This window comes from Leopardus geoffroyi, chromosome E2 (assembly GCF_018350155.1).
Source record: "Leopardus geoffroyi isolate Oge1 chromosome E2, O.geoffroyi_Oge1_pat1.0, whole genome shotgun sequence".
Lineage (NCBI taxonomy): Eukaryota > Metazoa > Chordata > Mammalia > Carnivora > Felidae > Leopardus > Leopardus geoffroyi.
The window spans coordinates 15,599,413-15,621,448 of record NC_059335.1 but is presented as its reverse complement, the minus strand read 5'-3'; the positions used below and the strand labels follow the sequence as shown (position 1 = coordinate 15,621,448).

Genomic DNA, 22,036 nt, shown 5'->3' with positions numbered 1-22,036 from the left:
GGCTGTTGCACAGACATGTCCTAAGCCCCCACCAGGGTGGCAAGGCCCTCAAAAGAGCTGGAAGAAACCCCTCAGAAAGAGCCTCCTGGGCACACCTAGTTGCTGGCAGCTCTGGTGGGGAGGGCTGTGAGCTGACCTGAGGGTTGTGTATTCTCTTCTAGGCAAGCAGTTGTATCCTGTCCTACCCCATGGCACTAAAGGTAAGAAGCCTCTGGCCCTCCTCCACCTGCTTTCCCTGACCAAGCTCAGCTGTATTTTTGCAGGCTCTTGTTGTCCTCACACGTAATCCTTCACTGTAAACACCTTTTTTGGTTGAGAGTCATGTTTCTGCACGAGAATGGTCAGGCAGCTTGGAACATATGGTGGATGTTTGTCCCACTATGCAGTGTAATAAATGGGGGCTGAAGGGAGGCGGTCTCCGCCCAAGCAGCCCCAGGGTGACTGGAGGACAAGTCCTACTATTATTGTAAGACTTGTGAGGTCTGCTGCACATGGGCCTGAGACTGGCTCCAGGTTTGGAGGGAACTTTGCCGCTGTGGGGTGTACTGAGCTGGTCCCTGGTGACAGGAAGCCGCAGAGCCCTTGCTGTGTGTGGGCAGAGCGAGGTAGGGCCAGTGCTGTTGTCCCCAAGCAGTCTGGTCTGACAAGACACCTGGCCTCCTCTCACTTTTGTTTCTGATTGTGAGCTTGAGTCACGGATGGTAGTGTTTGCACAAAGGACCTGCTACACTGGTTTGACCTCTTTCCACCTATTTCCCTGTTAAGGAGCCCTGACCTGGCCTGCATGTCTGCTGTTTTAGAGGAGGAGCGAAGCTAGAATCTGGTTTGCCAGGCGCGGGGGTGCAGAAAACAGCCCGGGTTTGGAAGGTTGGGGTAGAGAAAGAATTGCCCCTGTCAGTTCTGTAGCCAGAAGGGGAGAGGGAGCCAGGGAGCTGTCACAGAAGGCCACATTCTTTAGGTGGGGCCCCACCTGAAAAAAAGCATCTTCGATGACCAGTGAGACTGCAGTGGAGCAACCACTGTTGAATTTACCTGGGCAGTTAGCACGAGGGTCCCCTCCCGGCCCCGCTCCGAATACGCCCTTGCCTCCACCCTTACTTCATTCCATAGGCAACCAACCACCCCAGCCACCTGCAGGGCCACATCTTTCTCCAGCTGGTCAGTGTGCTGTGTGAACACAAAACCTTGGGGTTTTATGTTCACACACTTGCCAGAGGTGTGTGATTTTTACATCATGGTACACAGTTTTTGGCTTGGGACTCCTGTATGGGTTGCCCTGAGAGGTGGTAGGAAGATACAGAGTTGAAGTGGGGTTTCCTTGTTCAGAGAGAACACAAATACCCACTCTGTGTGCACATAGCACGACGCTTCCTTTTTTCAGTAACCTGCTTCTCCAGACTCTAGAGATTCCTTGAGGACTCCCCTGGCGGGCAGTGCCAATTGTCCACACCCTCCCAGGTGGGAGTCACAGGGGTTCTGGCAGAAGGGCTGCCAGTCCTTACCCTTCGTGAACTGTGTGCTGCCCTGCTCTGGCTATGGTCCTTCTCATCCTGCCGGTTCTGAGGCCTTTTTCTCCTCCCCAGTGGTGGTCCTGGTGGGGCTGTTTGTGATGGTCCTGATTGTCCTGCTGGGGGCCTCCGTGGTCTGCCTGATCCGGGTGGCACGGAGGAACCAGGAGCGCACCCTCCGCACCGTCTGGAGCTCTGGGGACGACAAGGAGCAGCTGGTGAAGAACACCTACGTCCTGTGAATGCCCTGCCAGCAAGAAGCCACCCTTCCTCGGGTGTCCCTGTTGATGAAGAGAACCCGGGAAGGGAGGGGAGACAAGTGCAGAATGTGTGTGTGCTTTTTAAAGTAGAGTGATTGGTTTGTATTTGTGCGATCATTAGGGCTTCGGGTCTGTTTATTTCTCCAGAAGGTAAGAGGGCTGCTTCCTGGTCTCCCGGCTGGGTCTGCTTCGAAAACCCTCTCAGAGGTGGGTTCTGTCTCACGTTGCAAGTGGTCTGGCCCCAAACCAGAGTCGGCTGCTCTTCAGTTTAGTTCTTTGCCCCAGGTATTAGTTTTCTTTGCTTACCTTGAATCCTGTAGTGTCTTTTCCCATCACAGAAGTAATGTTTTAATAGTTTTCTTTGTTTTTTGATTTGTGTGTGTGTGTGTTTTTTAAGTAAGCAGTAACAAATGTTTTTTTTATTAGGCTTCTGAAAGGAAGAGAATAAAATGTACAAGCTTAATAAAAAGGGCCTTCCCTTAAATTTCAGCAAGTGTTTTTTTTCTTTATGGGACTGCTGATTTAAACTCTACCAAAATTAACACAGAATACTATGTAAGATGTCCCATTCTAGAAATGAACTCCTTAAAAAAAAATCTCATCTTTCAGATCTTTCTGAATGAAATGCATCTTACATTGCAACTGAATGCCTATAAAATTTGACCAAACAGGGGCACCTGGGTGGCCCAGTCAACTAAGCGTCTGACTTTGGCTCAGGTCATGATCTTAGGGTTTGTGGGTTTGAGCCCTGCCTCAGGCTCTGTGCTGACAGCTCAGAGCCTGGAGCCTGCTTGGGATTCTGTGTCTCCCTCTCTCTCTGCTCCTCCCCTGCTCACACTCACTCTCTCTCAAAAATAAACATTTTTTAAAAATTTAAAAATTTGATCAAACACTTAGCCTTACCACCTGTGGTAATCTCTGATATTTCCTTATTCTGTTTCACTTTTTAAGGAGTGCCTGAGTGGCTCAGTTGGTTGAGCATCTGACTCCTGATCTCAGATTAGGTCTTGATCTCAGGGTTGTGAGCTCAAGCCCTGCGTTGGGCTCCATCCTGGGGATGAAGCCTACTTTAAAAAAAAAAAAAAATGCTAGCCATACCCTACTGAATTGATTTGTTTTTAATAATTATTATTTTTTTAAACATTTATTTATTTTTGGGACAGAGAGAGACAGAGCATGAACGGGGGAGGGGCAGAGAGAGAGGGAGACACAGAATCGGAAACAGGCTCCAGGCTCCAGCCCAGAGCCCGATGCGGGGCTCGAACTCACGGACCGCGAGATCGTGACCTGGCTGAAGTCGGACGCTTAACCGACTGCGCCACCCAGGCGCCCCAAATAATTATTTTTTTTAAGTGTATTTATCTGTTTTGAGAGAGAGAGAGAGAGAGAGAGAGAATCCCAAGCAGGCTCTGCACTGTCAGAACAGAGCCCGATGTGGGGCTTGAACCCACAAACCGTGAGATCATGACCTGAGCCAAAGTCAAGAGGCAGACGCTTAACCGACTGAGCACCCCAGTGCCCCAATTTTTATTTCTTTATTTTTTAAATAATGAGCCACTATGAACTGTAATCCACACCTTGAGGGTACAGGAGGGTGGGAGTGAGGATGCATCCTATCCAGGGGAAGACAGACCTTCCTGAGATTGGAGTGGTTTTGACTCCAGTCACTTTGGCATCCATGGTTTTCATCTTTTCCTGTAGCTCTGCAACCTTCCTCAGGTCTCCCACGTGCCCCTGCAATGAAATGAAGACAGGGTACTGCCTGGCTGAATTTGGCTTCCAGACTTGGCCCCAGTTGTGCCTACCTGTGAGTGTTCCCTTCCTGTCTCTAGACTCTGGAAGCCCTTCCTTCCTCCCCATCTTCCAAACATATAGTCCTGAGCATGGAGCAGCATCAGGGCGACCCATGGGGTCAGGCAGGCGGTCTGGGGCTTCTACCTGTGGAGGTGACTCAAGGAGGTAAGGTGGGCCTCAGGCCGGGACTGGATAGAGGTGACAGTTTTGGAAGTTGCTTTGGTCCCCTTCCCTTCACCCTTCCTAAAAATCCCCTCAGGCTAAAAAGTTCACATTCTGTGCATTAGGGTAAAGACTTGCATCCCGTTGGGCTTAGAAATGTATTTAGAGGCAAGTTGGGCAAAAGCCTTCCTCATTTGTGGAAGACCTTGCTTGTTGGTTCTGGCCTCTCCCTGCCAAGCATTCTAGGCAGCTTGGCAGTCTAGCCTCGGAGATGATGGTGAGCAGCTGAAACCTGCCTGCCATGTCCCAGATAAATTGGGACCCAGCTCTGGGAGAGCCTGTGGTCCAGGCAAAGAGGACCTTGAAACTGGGAAGAGACTCTCCGCCCACTGTTCCAGGTGTGCAGCAGCGAGCAGGCCGCTCAACTCCTCTGAACCTCCAGCTTCCTCACCTGTGCCGTGGGTGGGTGTGAGGGCCACATGAGATCACAGGTATTAGGTTGCCCAAAGTAAGTGCTCAGCAGGGGCGCCTCCTTCAGGGGGCTGGTGTCCACCTCTGCCTCCTCAGTAGCCAGCAGCTCTCCCCTACACCCCCTGCCACCCCATGCGCCACCCTCAAACCCACTCATGGCTTCCTGTGTGGGACCTTGAGTCCAGTGATGCCTCTGGCTGAGCAGGGGACCTTTCCACCTACATAAGCAAGAGTTGTCTCTCCTTCATAACTGAGTCACGTGAAAGAAAAGAGTTGTTTTTGGATTTTAAAAGAAACTGTTGGGAGTCACTTTAAAGTAATTCTTCTGCAGTAGGAAGATCATCAAGTGAATTCTCTTTAACACCGTCAAGACCAGTTGAGCTTTTGTAGGTTTTTCATACAGTGTACTCTTTATGTTTCTGACACAAGTTGTCACTCTGACTCACTTGTGTGGAAATGTGTCCCATGCGTCTCCTGGTTTGGGAGGCCCCCAGGGCCCCACTTGCTCCCGGCTGATTGACTACATTGGACCTCTGGACCCCTCTTGGTCTGCCCGTGGTGTCTCACTATCGCACTGTTCCCGTGTGGTCAGCCAGCTCCTGCCAGGCCACTGTGGCCCTTGAAACTAAACTGTGCCTGTTTTCGACTCTCTGGACCATCTACAGGCTAACAGTATTGGCTAACAATGTTTGTTGGAAAGGCTGCCCAGCAGTGGGCCAGTAGCCAAGACATTCAGTGGTCATTTCACAGCCTTTGTCATCCTTGGGCTCCTGGTATCACTAAGAGGTGGAATGGATTTTTAAAAAATCAACTCAACAAAGACCTGTCACTGTCTCCTCCTGGTGTATACACTTTAGTAAGGCCATTTGTTCACTGACTGTAGCTGTCCCTAGAATGGGACCATTATTTCTAGGCCATCTCCTGGGTAAAGACCAAGTCAAAGGGACTGGGAGCTACATAAACTATTTTGAAAATTTGGGATTCTTTCCTCCTCACTGCTGCATATGGTGCGTCTTTCCCCCCTAATGTCAAGCCCTCCTGATTGGTGCATCCTCTGGGGGGGGGGGGGGGGGCAGGCCGACCACCAGGGCCCTCAGAGATTGGAGTTAATTTTGAAGAGTCTGCTTGGATTCTCCCTGGGATGACTGGTCCTGCATCATGAAGACTGGGACCACTTGGTCGTTGAGTGCCCTGCATGCCAAATCTCCCTGCAGTGGTCCATGTCGTTGCTGTAACTTTGTAAACATGCTACTAGTTCATTCTCATGTGACCTTTACAAACAAAAGGTCTAAGGTGTGAGTAGGTGATAGAAGAGGTGACGCTATCCCTACTGGGACATGGGGTGCCTGGGGGGCTCAGTCAGTTAAGCGTCCGTCTTCAGCTCAGGTCACGATCTCAGCTCATGACTTCAGTCCCTGTGTCAGGCTCTGCGATGACAGCTCAGAGCCGGGAGCCTGCTTCTGATTCTGTGTCTCCTCCCTCTGCTCCTCCCCAGATCGTGCTCTGTCTTTGTCTCTCTTTCACAAAAATAAACATTAAGAAGCAAATTTATACCTACTGGACAGGAAACCCTCAGGGACAGAACACCTTAGACCCTGATGGTAGGAGCTGCAACCATTGCTCCGTCCTGGAGGTCCAACACCACAGCCTGCCAGTCACCTGGCCTGCTGAACCCTGCACCTGGCAGTGTGGCCTGTCCTAGGCGATTCTGCTGTGCCCGGTGCTATCAGCAGCAGCTCCTGAATGTGATCCCCACCCTGCACGTTTACAAACACATGGACCTGCACAGACTCGTTCCACTCTAGCTGATAACAAAATCACACACTTCAGATGCCCAGGGAGCCGTGGCTTATGCCGTACATAGTGATTGAGGCTACAGTACTCCATGGCACTGCCCATGTGCTGGTGTCCAAGTCAGGTTTAACCAATCTTGAACCAGAATCAGTGCCCTGTGCTCCAGTAATCTGTGTGTTGACATGTGGGAAAGAACGAGCCATAATGTCTCCCCATTGGGCACAAGGGTTGCTTTTGGGCCTTGTAATTGGTAATGACGCCAAAGAACCGAGGTCAGTCTGAAGTCCCTCGGGTGGATCCTAATGGATGATAAGATTAGTGTCGGATTCCATCCTGACGTAGGCCCTGCTGATTCACAGCTGGAGGCTCGACGACAGGCCGGCCTCCTATCAACAGGACTCACCGCTGCTTGGAGTCTTGTTGAGATTGCTTTAAATGCTGCGTGAGAGAAACAGTGATTCGATCTCGGGTTCTGTTAGACGATTAATCAGGGTGGCATACTCGTGTGAAAATTCACCAGGAACCAGGAGGGGTGGCTTGTCAGGAGAGGTGTGTCTCATGCGGCTACAAGGCTTCCTGGGCGTGCCAAGAATATGTGACCCTGCCAGCTGGTTACCTGGGCCACTTCTCAGGGTTGGGTTTGCAGGGAGTGCCTTTCGGGATGAGGTAATGGCTCCCTCTAGGACAAAGAGCAGGCTTGCTTGCTGCTTCCTGTGAAGCAGAAGGTTCCCCAAGCTCTGCTCTTGTAATGCAACTCATTGCCCCCATGGGGCAAAGGAACCCAACACAAGCTGATGCTTTAAGCTGCTTGCCGTAATAAAGCCTTTTGTCACTGACCCAGGAATCTCAAGGCTTCTGCCAGCATTTTGGAAACAGTTACAGGCTGACTTACTAGCTTGCAAATAGAGTGAAATCAAATCCCAGACACAACAGTCAGCTGAGTGGTGGCCAAGCCTGGCTTTCCCTGGCCGGGCTGTCAGCCCCTTGGCACATCCCAAAGGGTGGCCCATCAAGATGTTCTGATCATTAGTTTTCCAGAATGTACAGGGCCAGTGCAGCACTTCTGTGGGAAAGTAAACAGTCTCTACATACTGTGTGCTTAAAGTCCTCCATCTCCTGGGATGTGGTTAAGTTCAAAGAAAATATTCCAGAACAGGGATTATGATGTTTATAGCACCAGGACACTCTGTTCATGCCAACTTCAGGAAAGAGATGAAAGCAGACCTTGCACAGCAGTTACTTTTCCAACGAGCAAGGTCAGTCCTCAGATGAGGAGCACAGGACCCCCACGGAGGACTGTATCCCAGCAGCCCACTCCCCCTTGGCTTCCCTGGCCACTAAAGTTGGCATCCAGCAACCTCTTCATAAATTGCAGTGATTAAATAAAAGCTTTAGGGCCTCCGTGACTCTCCAAAGAATGTCAGCTGGAGAAATGTTAGAGGAAGGGTAAGTTGATTTAGTAGTGAATGACCATATTGCAGGACAGTTGGGGACACAAGTCCCTTTTTCCTACAAAGAAGGGGTTGCTTGCACCCTCAGAACCAAGTCATTTTAGGCAGAAATAATGTGGAAACACAGGAGGGCAGAGCTGTTAAGAGATCAGGGGCAGGCAGGGCCAGGGGAGACATAAGCTACTGTCCCCGCACCTGTTAGCATGGTACACAAATACTGAATGGAGGGATTATTTTCTCAGAAGCAGGACAATCTTTAGCCCTCACCTGTTTCTCATCAGGCATTTGTGTTCACCTTCCAGGCTTTAATCTGGTGTCCGTTTGTCAATCTTCTGGGTTAAAGCAAGGGAGTAAGTGTATATTCACTGCCACCAATAGGGAGTAGTGACAGGATCCCGCATCTGTTTTCCCTCTCTTTCTTCCAGGAAAGTCCCCAGGTTTTACCTCGGTACATGGCTACCCAGCTAGGAGCTGGGAGATCATCATAGTCTCCCCTGCAGCTAGACGTGACCATGTGTCTGACCTGGCAAGAGGGACACGTGCTATTTCCGAGTGAAGTCCTTAAAGGAGTTGGTGTGCCCTCCATTTGCCCTTTCCCTTCCCAACAACCCAGTGATGGAAGCCAGCTTCCCGTATGTCCAAGGGCATCCCTGGAAGGATACAGGACAGAGGAAGGAGCCCGGGTCCCTGAGTGATTCTGTGGGAGAGAAAACGCTTAACGCTTAACGCTTTCTGCTCTTTTCCACACCCTAACTACAACACAGTTAGTACAATACAGTCAGGAGTGAACAGAGGGGAACTTGGAGGATCAGGCCGTGCCCTTCCCCAGAGCCACTCACCCTCCCCACAATCTTAGCAAAGTAGTAAAAAGCCAGCCACTTCGTCTTGTGTCTGGAAGGCCTCCCACTACTGCTCTGCAACCTACTAGCTCAGTGTCGTTGGGTGTAAAACCATCTTTTTGAGGTTCAACTGCCTCATATAGAACATGGGATCCTACTGCCAGTTTAATGAGTAATCTTAGGAGATTGTGTTTGTGAATAATACAAACTACCATTTATTGAGCATCTACTTACCTTGTGCCAGGCAAAACCATCACTTTCCGAGGGAAGTCTTCCACCGTACAGAGGGCAGAACAGGCAGAGTGGTTGACTTAATTGTCCACAGAGCGAGAAGAGAGAGAGTGAGGACTCACCTGTGAGCAGACTGACCTCCACAACCCACACTCATAGCCACTCTGCCTGCTGTAACCTGCCATCGCATTAATAGAGTGCCTGGCATCAGGTAACCTCGCTAATTCACCAAATGACAGCACGCACCCTTTCTGGGTGCTGAGCAAAGCAGACAAGGTCTCCAACCCACGTGGAATTTACGTTTTGCTTGGAGAAACATTTTTTCTCATATCCTGCATCTAGTTGTGGGCAAAGCCACAATCATGATTCACCACCTCTTCTCACTCAGAGTAAAGATCAAAGATCTTTGATGTACGAGTCCCCCCACTGTCCATCCCTCCTGACCGACATTTCCCCCTCCATTCTCATTGCCATTCTGAACTCCTTGCAGCTCATCACACAGGTACATTCCTGCCTCAGGACCTTTGCACTTACCATTCCTGCTGCCTACAACACTTAATGTGCTTGCATTTGCTTACCTCCTCATCCAGATCTTTACTCAAAGCTTTCCCTGTTAACTCTTATCTGAAATCCAGCCTCTTCCCAACAGACCATATAGTTATTACCTAGCCCCCTTTTTAGCAGCATTTTTCTTCTTAGCACATATTATTTTTTAAAACATAGCTTTATTGAGGTGTGAGTTACATAAAACTCACCCATTTCAAATGTGCATCTCAGTGGTTTTTAATAATTTTACCAAGTGGTGCAATTATCACCATCAGTCAGTTTTGGAACGTGTTTTCATCCCCACCCCAATAAGATCTCTCATGCTCAGTTACAAAGTCAGTCCCCATTCTCCACGCAGCTAGCTCCCAGCAATGGCTAACCTGCCGTCTCAATAGCCCTTCTCGGAACACTTCCCATGAGTGACATCCTACAATACGTAGTCTCTTGTGTCTGGCACCTCTCACCTCGCATGTTTTTGAGGTTCACGTGTGATGCGGTATATGTCAGTTCATTCCTTTTTATGGCTGAGTAACATCCCAGTATAGATACATTTTACCAGCTGATGGGACATCTTAGTTTCCATTTGTTTCTAACATTCTGTACATTTTACGGGGCGCCTGGGTGGCTCAGTCGGTTGGGCGTCCGACTTCGGCTCAGGTTATGATCTCACTGCTTGTGAATTCGAGCCTCGTGTCAGGCTCTGTGCTGACAGCTCGGGGCCTGGAGCCTGCTTCGGATTCTGTGTCTCCCTCTCTCTGTCCCTCCCCTGCTCACACTCTGTTCTCTCTCTCGAACATTAAAAAAAAAAAAAAAAAAATCAACATTCTGTACATTTTACTTTGTTTCCCCCACTGGAATGTCAATTCCATGAGGCTGGAATTTTTGGTTTTGTTACCTCTGTATCCCTAGCACTTGGACTGCGCCAGGCACATAGTAGGTACTCAACAGATACACGATGAAGGAACTGAGAATAAGGATAACTCCAGATAGAAGTAAGCAAGGACTATGCTGACCATCAAGCAGGGGAAAGAGGTTAAAGGGACAGGCAACGTGGAGCCGGCAGTCAGAGCAGGCCCCTCTGAGGAACCCACTCCGGAGCAGAGGCCGCAGTGCACAAGGCTGATCACCCCCCGTTCATCATCATCCCCAGGCCTCAGTCATCACTGCCACCTGGATGCCAGCCCTGCCTGCCCGCTCCTGCAGGTATGGCAGCCCAGCTCCTGGTGGCAGGGCGGGGCCAGGGAGGGACCCGCAAGGACACTTAGCCTCACAGCAATGGGAGCAGATGGCTCAGGTCTCCCAGCTTCGCCCTCGGACCGACTGGCCAGGCCCGGCGCGAGGAGGGCAGACTGGATTCAGGGGCTGTCCCTTCCCCTGAGCGTTCACCAGGTGAGCCACAGGAACCAGGCAGAGCCTTGGCCGTGAGCCACACTGTCTGGGTGTGAATCCCACTTCTAGCCCTTTCGTACTACATTGCCGTTCATCATCTTACTTCAATGTTTGGTCCCTCGGTTTTCTCATCTGTAAAACAGGGATAATAACAATACCCACCTTTTAACTGAACAAACCAAAACACTATTTTACAAGCACTTACTCTGTGCCAGGCACAGTCGTAGGAAACTTTTTGATCCTTACTACAACCCCATATGGTAGCTGCCATTTACAGATGAGGAAACCGAGGCACAGGGAGGCAAAGCAACTTTCCTGAGCTCACACCACTACTAAGTGGTACAGTGGGGCTTCTAATCCAGCAGGCTTATTCCAAGTTCATGCTCTTCACCCCTTTGGACACTGCTGCTCACAGAGCCATCCATCCAGGGGTTGTTGAAAGTGACTTCATGAGTGTGAAACCTTTGGAACAGTGCCTGGCATGTGGTAAGTACACAGGGAGTGTTAACATTATGACAGGACATAGGGCATGGGGAGGCACCCTCCCTCCCGTTCCTTCAAAAGCAGGCATCTGACCCTTTTGAGGGAAGCAGATGACAGTTCCAGCCCCCTCCCCAGAAGTCTACAGCTAGCTGCTCATACACTGCCCTCCCAAACCCATCCACGCAGTCCCCCCTCACTTGCCAAGTCCACCAGGTGGGGTGGAAATACAACAATTAACTGAGGAAATCCCCATTTCCCACAGAGAAAAAGTTGAGTGTTCCGGGGGGGGGGACTGTGAGTCAAGGCTAAGGACTCTGAACAAGGCTGGGTGGGGCTCCGCAGAAGTCCTTGGGCAGGCAGCTCCCATGCTCCTCCCCACACCCCTCCCTCTGCCCTCCTGGCACTACAAAGGCCCTCCTGGCGCTCCCCACATACCTTCTCTCACCATGGAGTTCGACCTGGCTGCAGGTGCGCTCCTGGGAGGTGGGGAGTTTGAGGGGCAGGGGGCCAGATGGAAACCCAGAAACCTCCTCCAAGGGCGCATCTCCTTCGCCTGGACCAGCCCACCCGACTTCTCTCTCCACAGCCCTGGACTCCACCTCCAAGAAGCCACAGGGGACAGCCCAGGTGGGAGACCACAAACACAGCACCCCCAAAGTTCAGGGCCCGTCAGAGGCCGGGGCAGCAGATAAACCGAAGGTAAGTCACCTCAGGACCAGGCACGCGCCTCCCGGTATGAAGGTGGGGTGTTGCCTTTGAACCCAGGGTCCCGGGAGCGTTGGGGCTTCCAACCTGGGGGCGGGGTAAGGCGTCCTGGCCTCACTGTCCTGCCTCCAACTAGCATGGCCACGGTCACCGCAGCTCCTCAGACTCCAGCAGCAGCAGCAGCTCCGGCGACTCGGACGTGGAAGCAAAGGTAAGAGGCTTTCCCCGCTCCCACCCGCATTCCAGGTGAGGGCAGAGTCCCGGCCCACATGCCGGGCGATCGTTCCACCGGTGGAACCGTCTCTCTCCTCTCCCATCCCCACCGCCCTCGGCCCCACAGCCTCACGCTGCCGCGTCGGACAAGCACAAAAGCACAGCCGGCAAGGTCAAGAAGCCCAAGGTGAAAAAGCAGAAGAAGAAAGAAAAGGCGAAGAAAGAGGCTCCTCACTGACCCCCTGGGCGGGGGTCTCATTAAACCTTTTCTGGGCCGGACGGCCGCCTTCCGGTCTCGAGGTGCTGTGGTGTGCCGGCCCCGCCCCGCCCGTCCGTCCCCCTGCCCCGGCCTGGCCTGCCCCCTGCCGGGCAGCCGCGCGCGCCGCCAAGGAGAGGCCGCCCACGCCGTGCCCATCACGGTTTATTGTTTCCTGAACAGCGGCCGCACTGCGGGGCGGCCTGTGCAGCTGGAGATCTCAGCACCTCGGCGAGGGGAGGGGGCGGGGTCTCGGGAGGGGGGCAGCGCCGGTGCCAGGGCGGGGGCGGGGCCCCCCGGGGGCGACGGGCAGAGGGGAGGCGGGCGCGGCCGCCCGGAGCAGCAGCTGGAGGCGGGGGCCGGGTCGCCCTCACCGCACCAGGTGGAAGGTGAGCCAGTACATGAGCAGGGGCTGCGCAGCCGCCACGGCCATGGTCAGGTACATGCGCAGCTGGTTCCTGGCGCCGCGCACCGGGACCCCCTCGGCCGCTGCCTCCGCCAGGATCTTCAGCCGCAGCGTCCGGATCTGGGGCGGGAGGGGGTTCACCCTGAGTCGTCGGCCAGGGCGGGGCGCCCGGGTGTACTTCCAAGCCCTGCCTCTCTTCCTCCACGGGGGTGGCTGGGCTCAAGTTTCTGCTCATGGGGAGCCTGGGTTCCCCCCAAACCTCCAAACAGATGGCGAGGACTTCCTCCTACCCAAGCCTTGTGAGAAAACGTGAGGGTTCCAAACTCCAACGGCAGGAGAGTCCCCTGAGTGAGATGGGGCCTTCGTGGGGCACACCCTGCCTGAAGAGGTGGCTGGGCTCAGCCACGGCTGCTGCCACCGGCTTATGTTGGCCCGAGGACAATTTTTCAACACAAGCCAGGATACTTTTTTTTTTTTTTTTTTTTTTTAACTTTTAAATAATGACATCTAAGTCAAAGTTTATCTGAGGGTCAGACTTGGCCAGTTTTTGCCCTCTGTTCCTCACATATGCTCACACTGCATCCTCCCAGTACCCTGAGATGCAATTATTCCCCTTTTTACAAAAGGGGAAACAAGGTTAAAGAGGGGAAGTGATTTGCCTGGGACCCAGAGAAGCTACTGCCAGGGGTACTGAAACTTTTTTCATCCTAACAGACGTTCTGGCAGGAAAGCCCACCATGTAAGGAGTGTGGAATGAGGGCAAGAGCCCACTTTAACAGCCCAGCGGGGCTCCTTCTCTTCCTTCAGGCCCAGCTTGGACACCCCCTCTTCCAGGAAGCTCTCCTGACTCCCAGGCTGGGGTAGCCACTCCAAGGCTGCTCAGTGCAGCACTGTGCCTCTTGTATCAATTCCCAACCTGACATCCTCTGCTTGGATGCCTCCAGGGGACCCCAACTGTGAGGGCTTGTGCCCTCAAGCCTCATCCTCCCCTGAACCCCAGCTCACCATGAACACAAAGATAGACACGCAGCACCAGCCCAGCACCAGGTAGTAGCCAATCTTCCCAAAGAGCAGGCCCATAAGGACCCCGCCAATCATCCTGGGAGGAGAGGGGAAGGCTGGTCTGAGGGAGAGGACTCAGGGCTGGGGCTGGCAGGGGGGAAGGGGGAGGCGTACTTACCCAACATATTTGTAGCCCAAGAAGGCCACCAGATCGATAGTGGTGAGGTCGGTGTTGACAGTGACCAGGTAGAGACTGAGCAGGATGGCCAGCACCTCCAATGTCAGCCAGGCCAGCGCAGAGCTCGCCTGCAGCCCCAGGAGGTCTGGGGAGAACCTGCCGGCACCAAGCTCTGTCACTTGGCTGACCGGCTCCCACCCTCCCAGAGGATCCACCTGCAGACAGCCTGTGTTGGGTGGGTCTAGAGACTCAGCAGTGACCAAGATGGATCTGGACCCTGCCCGCATGGAAATGTCATCCCAGGGAAGGCTGACCTGTCCTCAATGACAGCCCAGAGAAGCGAGGGCTGGGATGAGGGAAGCACAGGGCAGGAGAGTTGCTGGACCCAGCTGGGAGAAAGTATCAGAGGAGGCTTCCCAGAGGAGAGGATACCTGAGCTGAGGCCTGGAGGAATAAGTAGCTGACTGGGGAAGAAGGACCATGGCCTCTGCCACATCCCCAGTGCCTCGACAATTAATGGATTCTAATGACAATTGTTTTTGATGCCACAAAAGAAATGAACTGGGGCCTATGAGCAAGAGGTGGGGGCTTGGCCCAGGCTGGGGGATGGAAAGGCTTCCCCGAGTAAGTGCCATCAGAGTGGAGACGTTGCAAGTGAGCAGGTGCTGAGCAGGTGACGCAGGGAAGTAACATACTCCTGAGTAAAGGCCCCGGAGAGGCAGCACCAGGCCCTCTGGAGGATGGAAAGAGGCCCAGAGTGGCACAGCAGAACGAGGAGGGGCAGAGCGAGGCTGTGTGGAGGCCGTGGAGTGCCAGACTAAGGGGCCAGGGCTTGATCTGGGGAGGGGAGAGCTACGGGCAGCTTCTGAGCAGGGTGGGACTTGGCCAGGCCCGCATCCCAACAACACCTTTAGCCGTTGCCGAGGGGATGGGGGCAGGGCAAGCTGGTGAGGAGGCAGTGAGGACAAGCGTGATCTGGTGATGGAGGCTAAGGAGGAGGATGGAGTTAGAGTCGCCCACTACAGGTGTGGTGATAGGCTACACATGGGTGGAAAGCGAGGGAAGAGGGCAGGGTGGCACTGAGGGTGACACCAAGGGCCCTGTGCCAGGCTGACTCTGAGGGTGACACCAAGGGCCCTGCGCCAGGCTGACTGGGAGCACGGTGGGGCTGCCCTGAGAGAGGAGATCCAAGACACCTTCCTGACTGCCCCTCAGCCCCCCAGCCCTCACCCCGCTCTGTCTACTCCAGGCCTCCCTTACCTATCCTGGGTCCCCAGCGCCAGGCCAGCCACCAAGACATAGGTGATGAAAGCCATAGCTGTGGGAGGCAGACACACAGACATGGGTCAGAGGAAGACGGACCATCCTGGGCCACTAGGCACCTAAACCTCTGCCCTAGACGTGCCCACCCAGAGGGAGGAGGGTGCCGGGCGGTGACGGGGAGGGTGAAACCTGGAATGTAGAGGTCAGGAGCATTGACGTCAAAGCGGGGGGCGACTGGTGTGTCCTGCTGGTACTGTACTTCCCAGTCCTGTGGGGAGAGTGGGGGGAGCAGCAGGACCCCCAGAGCTGGGCTCCTGCCGCACGGCCTCCAGACCCTCCCTTGAGGCAAACCCACCCAGCCTGCCCCTCCCTCACACCGGCCGGCCTCTGACTCACCCTGTACCCTCCACCCCCACCCGGAGGCCCTCCCTCCTCAGACCGTGTTCCCCTCGCTGGAGGCAGTGCTGACCTGGTGCAGGTAGGGGAAGAAGAGCAGGCCTAGCTTCTTGCCCACGTACATGGTGTCCACGGCAAAGTAATACTTGAGCTTGGTGACAGGGATGAAGCGGTCAATCTGGGGGGAGGGAGAGCCCAAGCCTGAAGCCCCGGCCTCATGGCCCCCGCCTTCCCCCTTCCCCCGACGCCCACCAGCCCAGAACTCACGTTCTTATCCACCAGCTCCTTGCCCTGTGCGGCCAGGCTGCTCCCGTAGGCCATGGCCATGTTGGACACAGGATCGGCCAGGAAGGCCTCCTGGGGCGATGCAGAGGCTGGCGCGTAGCCCAGGCCTCCAGGTGCCCGCTGGGCCCCATAGCCCCGGCTCTGGGCCGAACTTGTGTCATCGAAAAGCTGGTGGGGGTCAGCCATGCCCGGCTGGGACACCGGGATCCTCCGCTTGGACGCTGCAGGGGAAGAGGAGTGGGGAGCCTCACTCATTCTGCAGGTGCTCTCCTCTCGCGGCAGTGAGGCGCTGGTTTTGGTGTCAGATGGGCCACCCAGTCAAGTGCAGGCAGGCTCTGTCTGCCCGTCATGTGTCCATCCAAATAACAGTGACGATACGTTGATGGCTACTATGTACTTGGCCTACTGTGTACAGAATCCTGTACCAAGCCTTTTACCAACAGGGTCTCTGTGTCTCCCTTCATGCCCTCCTTCACTTGTTCGCTCCAGCCACACGGGCTTCAATGTTCACCGGAAACACCAGGCCCGCTCCCACCTCACGGCCTCTGCTCCGGCCGTTCCTCTGCCTGGATGCTTCCCTCCTCCCCTGAGCCAGGTCTTGGCTCTGTGGTGCCTTCCCACCCGACCATCCTGTCTACAACCGCATGTCCCTTGGCAGCAGGGACGTCCCCTGCCGCCCACCCCCTTCCCTGCTTCACTTACATCAAGAACTCAGCGCCGGCTGACATATTAGCTGTTTTATTTTGTTCACTGTCTCCCCACTAAAATGTGTGCCTCCAAGGGGCGGAGCTTCGTCTTGTTCATGCATGAACCCCTCGCCCCTAACACGGGGCTAGGGCAGGTGCCTGACAAAACCCTGAGAAGTAAGAGGCTATCTCCACGTCACAGATGTGGTAACCGAGGCTCAGACAGGGGAAGTGACTTGTGCAAAGGGCCACACTGAGTGAGTGACAGAGCAAGAGTCTAGCCCAGGCGGGCCTGATAGCTAGGACAGTAACTGAACCACACACCAGCACTCAGCACATACCAGGCTGTGTGCTCAGCACTGCGGATGAACTCATTCAGTCCTCACGGCAGCCCCACTTTGTGCCAGTGGTATCACTGTCCCCATTCGACAGACAGGAAAAGCGAGCCCCAGAGAAGTTCAGGCCCTTGCCCAAAGTCACTCAGACAGTATGAAGCAGAGCCGGGTGTCAGGTCTGGAAAAAGTCCCTCTGGCTTCCTGTGGGGAACAGACTGGGGTGGGAGGCAGGAAGAGGGGAGGAGGGAGAGGTATGGGAGCAGGGTGGGAATCGGGATGGAGGGGTGGGACAGTGATGGGGAGGGGGATGGGCTGCTTCTGGCCAGATTCTGGAGGGGGTAGGGATGGGGCCTGCTGGAGGTGGGCTTAGTTAGGGTAGGGTAAAGAAGAGGGAAGAGAAGGGGAATATGGAGAGGGCGGATTTGAACCCAGCACTCTGGCTCTGGGACCCCAGCTCCTCAACCGCAAGCAATGCCACCACAGCAGATACTTACGGAGCTCCCCCTATGTGCCAGGCGCCCTTGTGGGCACAGGGAAAGGGTAAGAGGGTTACAATGGGATGGGGGAGAGGAATCCAATAATCTGTGTCCTGGCTTTGCACCTCAGTTCTCTCTTCTGTAGAACAGAGTTAATGGCCCAAGGCCAAGGGACACTTATAGACTCCTCAGCTCCTGGCTTGGCACATAAAAAGTGTCAATTCCTGTCACCTGTTATGGATTACTAGTCCCTCAACTCTTCCTCTCAGTTATCTGCAGCCTGAAAACAGACCCAGGTGTGCTCAATCCCACAGCAAGCGGCACTGGCCTGGCCCCTTATCCCCAAGGCCCACTCTCCTTTCCCCTCTCCCACTTCTGAAAGTTTTGGTGCAAGCCCTTCTTCCCTCCCCATCACTCCCCAAGCCCTTGATATTTGGGGTTCTGGCCCCACTAGCCTCCTAAACACCCCTCTGCACTGCCGGGCCAAGACTGTTAGCCACTGTCATCCGACCCAGCCCTCAGAAGCATTCAATGCCACTATCCCAAATGCCAATCTCCAACTCTCTGCTTCCTTGGTTTCTGAGACACTGTACCTAACTCCTTCTCTTTCCTGAGCCCCACAAACACCTCCTGAGCACCCCTATGTCTTAGGCTCTGCTGCAGGCATGGTGGATATAGCAATGATCAAAAAGACAAAAACTCCTGGGGCACCTGGGTAGTGCAGTCGGATAAGCATCTGACTCTTGGTTTTGGCTCAGGTCATGATCTCACAGTTCACGGGTTTGGGCCCCACTCTGGACTCTGTGCTGACAGCGCAGAGCCTGCTAGGGATTCTTTCTCTCTCTGCCCCTCCCCCACTCTGTCTCTCAAAATAAATAAACTTAAAAAATTAATTAAAATGACAAAAACTCTTGCATTTGCAGAGCTGACGGTCTCGGGATGGGTCCCTCTCCAGCCTTGGCTTATTTTCAGCTCTCTGAAACATGTGGCCACATTTTCCACCCTTCTGGCTTTGCCTCTCACCTAAAGCAACCCCACCCACCCACGTGTGCCTTGGGCCCTGGGCTCTGTCTCCAGTTGCCACTTCTCTCCTGGCTCCACATCCATGTGTGGCCAGTTCCTGACCATGCCCTCTGGCTGCCCCTGGGGCCTCACATCAGTGTCCAAGCCCCTGACTCCCCTTCTTTCTGACATCCAACTGACTCGTTGCTGGTTCTCGCCCACTGTGGCTCGGTGCTTATCCTCCCTTTTCAGACCTTGTCATCTTGAGCCTGACTTAGATGTCCTCCTACCAGGTCCCCCTGCCTATTCTTGCCCCACCAACCTTCTCTCCGTCAGCAGCCAGATTTTAAACGCAAAAGAACATTTCATGTCCGCTGCCGAAGATCAGTCCCCACTGTGCTGAGAATAAAAGCCACACGCATGACCCAGCTACGCCAACCACCCTGGTTTGCTACCTCTCCTGGGGCTCACAGTGCCCAGTCGCACTGGCCTCTCGGGCCCTGACTCTGCCAAGCTCCTGGCCCACACAGACTTTTGAACATGCACGGCTATCCCTTTGGAACATCTGCCCACGATTAACACCTGCCAAAAGAGCACTCAGGCCTCAGCTCAAGTGTTTCCTTTGCAGAGACCTTCCTCACTCCTCAGTATAAAGCACCAGCCTCACCTTGTTCTCATAATATCCAGCGTTCTTTTTTCCCTTCTGAGCATTTACCACATTTGCTAACTATATATACATTTGTCCACTGGTTTACTGGGTACGAGCTTCCAACGCTTTTCCTTCCCACCACAAATCCCCTTCTCCGGTCGAATTCCTCACAAGACATACCTCTTTCAGGAGGCATCACTGACACGCCCAGCCTGGGTCACACGCCTTATGTGGACTACCACAATCCCTCCATCCTGGCCCTGACCCCTCTGCCTGTGCTTTTCCCATCAGGTTACCATCACTCTAAACTGCCGCTGTCTTCTGCTTTCTACTGGTAGTGCATGAGGACAGGAACCAAGGCTGGGCACTGCTGTGGCCCCGGCAACACCCACCACAGGGCCAGCCAGGCACCTTATTATTATGGTTGAAGAAAGGAATGAGCACATGGTGCCTCTGAACCCCCATCACATCCTGGATTATTCCCTTTACAGCCCTAAGTACTCCCCAGATTTTCTTGCTGACTTGCTTGTTCCGAGTTGTGTCTGCCTCACCACTAAACTCTGAGTTGTAAGTTAACAAGGACTAGTGCTATGCTAGTTACTACCAGGTACCCAAATTCCAGCAAAGGGCCTGGCACAAGGGGACCTGAGGCAGGACATGCTGAAAGAATAAATGAGATGTACGCACAGTCACGGAGATGAAGAAGAACTTAGAGATACAAATTAAGAAAAACGGGAAGAGGGGGTGAACAGTCCAAGATATATAGGTTCAAATCTTATGTGAGAAGTAAACATGGCCCTCTGAGCTCACGAAGGGCTTGAACGCTGTCCTACGGAGCGTGGGCGACAGCCGGAGGCCACGGAAGGGTGGGGAGAAGGCGGCTCGCTAACTGCAAATGAATGAAAGTCGTCTTTTCCTGCACACCACACATTATCCCGCCCAAAGTTTTCTTCCAAAGGAATTTCCTAAAGAAAAGAAGAATCGACCCCAACGCGCCCCCTACCCGGACCTGGCATCTTAGCGCTGTGCACACCCTGAAGCTCTAGATCCCTGACCCCGTGACCTCCGACCCGCAGCGACCTCGCCAACTGCCGCGGCAGCCCCGCCACGCCCCCCGCCAGCCCGCCCGATCTCCTCGACCGGCCACGTACGCCACTTACGCTGCCGGGGCGTCCCCGCCGCCGCCAAGCCCGCCGGGTGCATCCTTCACCGCCGCAGCCGCTGCCGCCGCCGCCACCGCCCCAGCCGCTGTTCGAAATGTGCCCGCCCGGCTCCCGTAGCCACGCCCCAGCGACGGCGCGACAGCCAATAGGCATAACGATCGCATAGAGGCCACGCCCCTCGCGGAGGCCTGGACCAGTTGGCAGCGGGCAAGAGGCGGGGAGCGGAGACCCGTGGTGTAAGGCGAGAGTCAGCACTAAGACGGGTAGGTGGGCGGAGCCGAGGACAATCCAGGAGTAGGCGGTCTCGCGCATGACGAGAAATGTAGGTATCGGGAGAGGAGACTTCTGGGAAATGGAGTTCTCTATATAGACGGACGCTCAGTTTGGATCACAGAGAGCACTGGAGAGCCAGAGAAGGGTGTGGAGCAGGAGAGGAGAGATCCATTTGTGTTCTCGAGGGCCTAAGAGGAGTTATGCAGACTCTTACGCTTGTACAATTAAAATTACAATTTTAATTTTGTATTAAAGTGAATACATAGAGTGAGAAGAGGACACCCAATAAGTCAGGTAGGAAGTACCAGGGGTCTTTCTTTGGAGGTATCTTTAGACATTTACCCAGAGATTCATAAAAATGCTCTTGCGTTGTGACCTGGCTTCCCCTGTCTGCCAAAACCACTCTGCAACCTCCAGCAACACATCACACACACCCGCAAGTGAGGAGCCTTAAAAGTTAGGTTTCCTCAGTCTTCTCTCTGTCCCTCAGTCTCCCCCTTTTCTGTCCCTCGGTCTCCTCCACTTATCTCAGGCAAAAATAATGGTAGAAGTGACTTCTGGGCAGTGATAGCACTCCAGAAGGATGTCAGCAAGCGTCCCTGTCACTGTGGCTTTCCCTTTCCTCCTCTGAGATCTTGTCTTTTCTAGGAAACTTGAGGACTGTTTCTGGTTTCTCAGTTATGAGTCCTGGCTCATTCGCGGTCCTTTTACATGAGTGAGGCTCCCCCATTCCCCTTCTGCACCTCTGGCGTAGCATCTATCCCTCTGGCTCCACTACCATTTCTTCACCTTCAGTTCTCCCTTCTAAGTTCTTCCGTGACTATTTTGTAATGTTCACAGCATTTTATTAATAAAGCAAGTGTTTTGGCTTCCCGTTGGCCTCATATTTACCCCTTACCAGTTTTGTGATTAGTCCATTTTTAAGCCTAAATATTCTCATCTGTTTAATGGGCATAATATAGGAGAGGATGAGGATTCAGTACAAGCCCACTGTGTACACAGGACCCGGCATATTGTAAGTCTTTGATCACTGGCAGCTACAGTTACTGGTTTTATTATCAAGTGTCTCTTCCTGTGGGTTGTCAGCCTCAAGTTGGGCTCTGCCCCTAGAACTGCCACAGTTTCATAAATAGAACCAGCTAGGGTGTGTCTGAGCTGGGCGCTAAGCCCCACTCCTCTGCCATTCTGATGGCTGCCCTCCAAAGGCCTGAAGGGAGAGTGCTGAGTTACAGCTGGAGGGGGATGTGAGGAACAAACAGGGAACGGGGAAGGAAAATTTTCCCCTTAAACAGAGGTGTGATTCTGGTTCTGCCAGAGAGACCCCGGCTCACTCATATTCACCTTTTTTTTTTTTTTAAATATTTTTTTTTCAACGTTTATTTATTTTTGGGACAGAGAGAGACAGAGCATGAACGGGGGAGGGGCAGAGAGAGAGGGAGACACAGAATCGGAAACAGGCTCCAGGTCTGAGCCATCAGCCCAGAGCCCGACGCGGGGCTCGAACTCACGGACCGCGAGATCGTGACCTGGCTGAAGTCGGACGCTTAACCGACTGCGCCACCCAGGCGCCCCCTTTTTTTTTTTTTTTAATAGTTTCCACACCCAGCACAGAGCCCAACATGGGCTCTGAGACACACAACCCTGAGATCAAGACCTGAACTGCCATCAAGAGTTGGATACCCGATTGAATGAGCCACCCAGGTGCCCCTAACTTTTTTTTTTTTTTTTTTTTTTAACCAAATTACCTTTAATGTCTCAGCCCAGATATTCCCCTTCCTCAGGTAGTTTTCTTGACCTCCCCAAACTGGATCAGGTTACCT

The 22,036-nt window shown here is 53.6% G+C and overlaps 3 protein-coding genes across 5 annotated transcripts in view; 2 read left to right on the top strand and 1 right to left on the bottom strand.

Moving 5' to 3' along the window:
• SPINT2 (serine peptidase inhibitor, Kunitz type 2) overlaps nt 1–2,257 on the top strand; it is a 28,368-nt gene extending 26,111 nt beyond the window's left edge. Inside the window, exons 6-7 of the mRNA XM_045442476.1 lie at nt 162–200; nt 1,584–2,257. Of these exons, the coding sequence (XP_045298432.1) occupies nt 162–200; nt 1,584–1,750 (206 nt within the window). The 3' untranslated portion in view covers nt 1,751–2,257. The remainder of the gene's footprint in view (nt 1–161; nt 201–1,583) is intronic.
• A 9,005-nt stretch (nt 2,258–11,262) lies between these two features.
• On the top strand, nt 11,263–12,125 carry CE2H19orf33 (chromosome E2 C19orf33 homolog). The gene is made up of 4 exons (XM_045442475.1): nt 11,263–11,396; nt 11,515–11,627; nt 11,770–11,844; nt 11,974–12,125. Exons 1-4 carry the CDS (start codon nt 11,294–11,296, stop codon nt 12,082–12,084), a joined length of 402 nt encoding a protein of 133 aa, XP_045298431.1. The 5' UTR covers nt 11,263–11,293; the 3' UTR covers nt 12,085–12,125.
• Nucleotides 12,126–12,250: 125 nt separating this feature from the next.
• YIF1B (Yip1 interacting factor homolog B, membrane trafficking protein) lies at nt 12,251–20,067 on the bottom strand. Of its 3 annotated transcripts, none has more exons than XM_045442473.1 (8): nt 19,941–20,067; nt 15,615–15,853; nt 15,421–15,525; nt 15,141–15,219; nt 14,949–15,006; nt 13,689–13,844; nt 13,514–13,607; nt 12,251–12,628 (listed from the first exon to the last, which is right to left on the bottom strand). In XM_045442473.1, exons 1-8 carry the CDS (start codon nt 19,981–19,983, stop codon nt 12,473–12,475), a joined length of 930 nt encoding a protein of 309 aa, XP_045298429.1. In that variant the 5' UTR covers nt 19,984–20,067; the 3' UTR covers nt 12,251–12,472. The 3 variants fall into 3 exon arrangements, with proteins under 3 accessions (XP_045298429.1, XP_045298428.1, XP_045298430.1); XM_045442472.1 differs by having other exon boundaries at nt 19,932–20,058; XM_045442474.1 differs by lacking the exon at nt 19,941–20,067 and adding an exon at nt 16,660–16,849.
• Between the last annotated feature and the right edge of the window lie 1,969 nt (nt 20,068–22,036).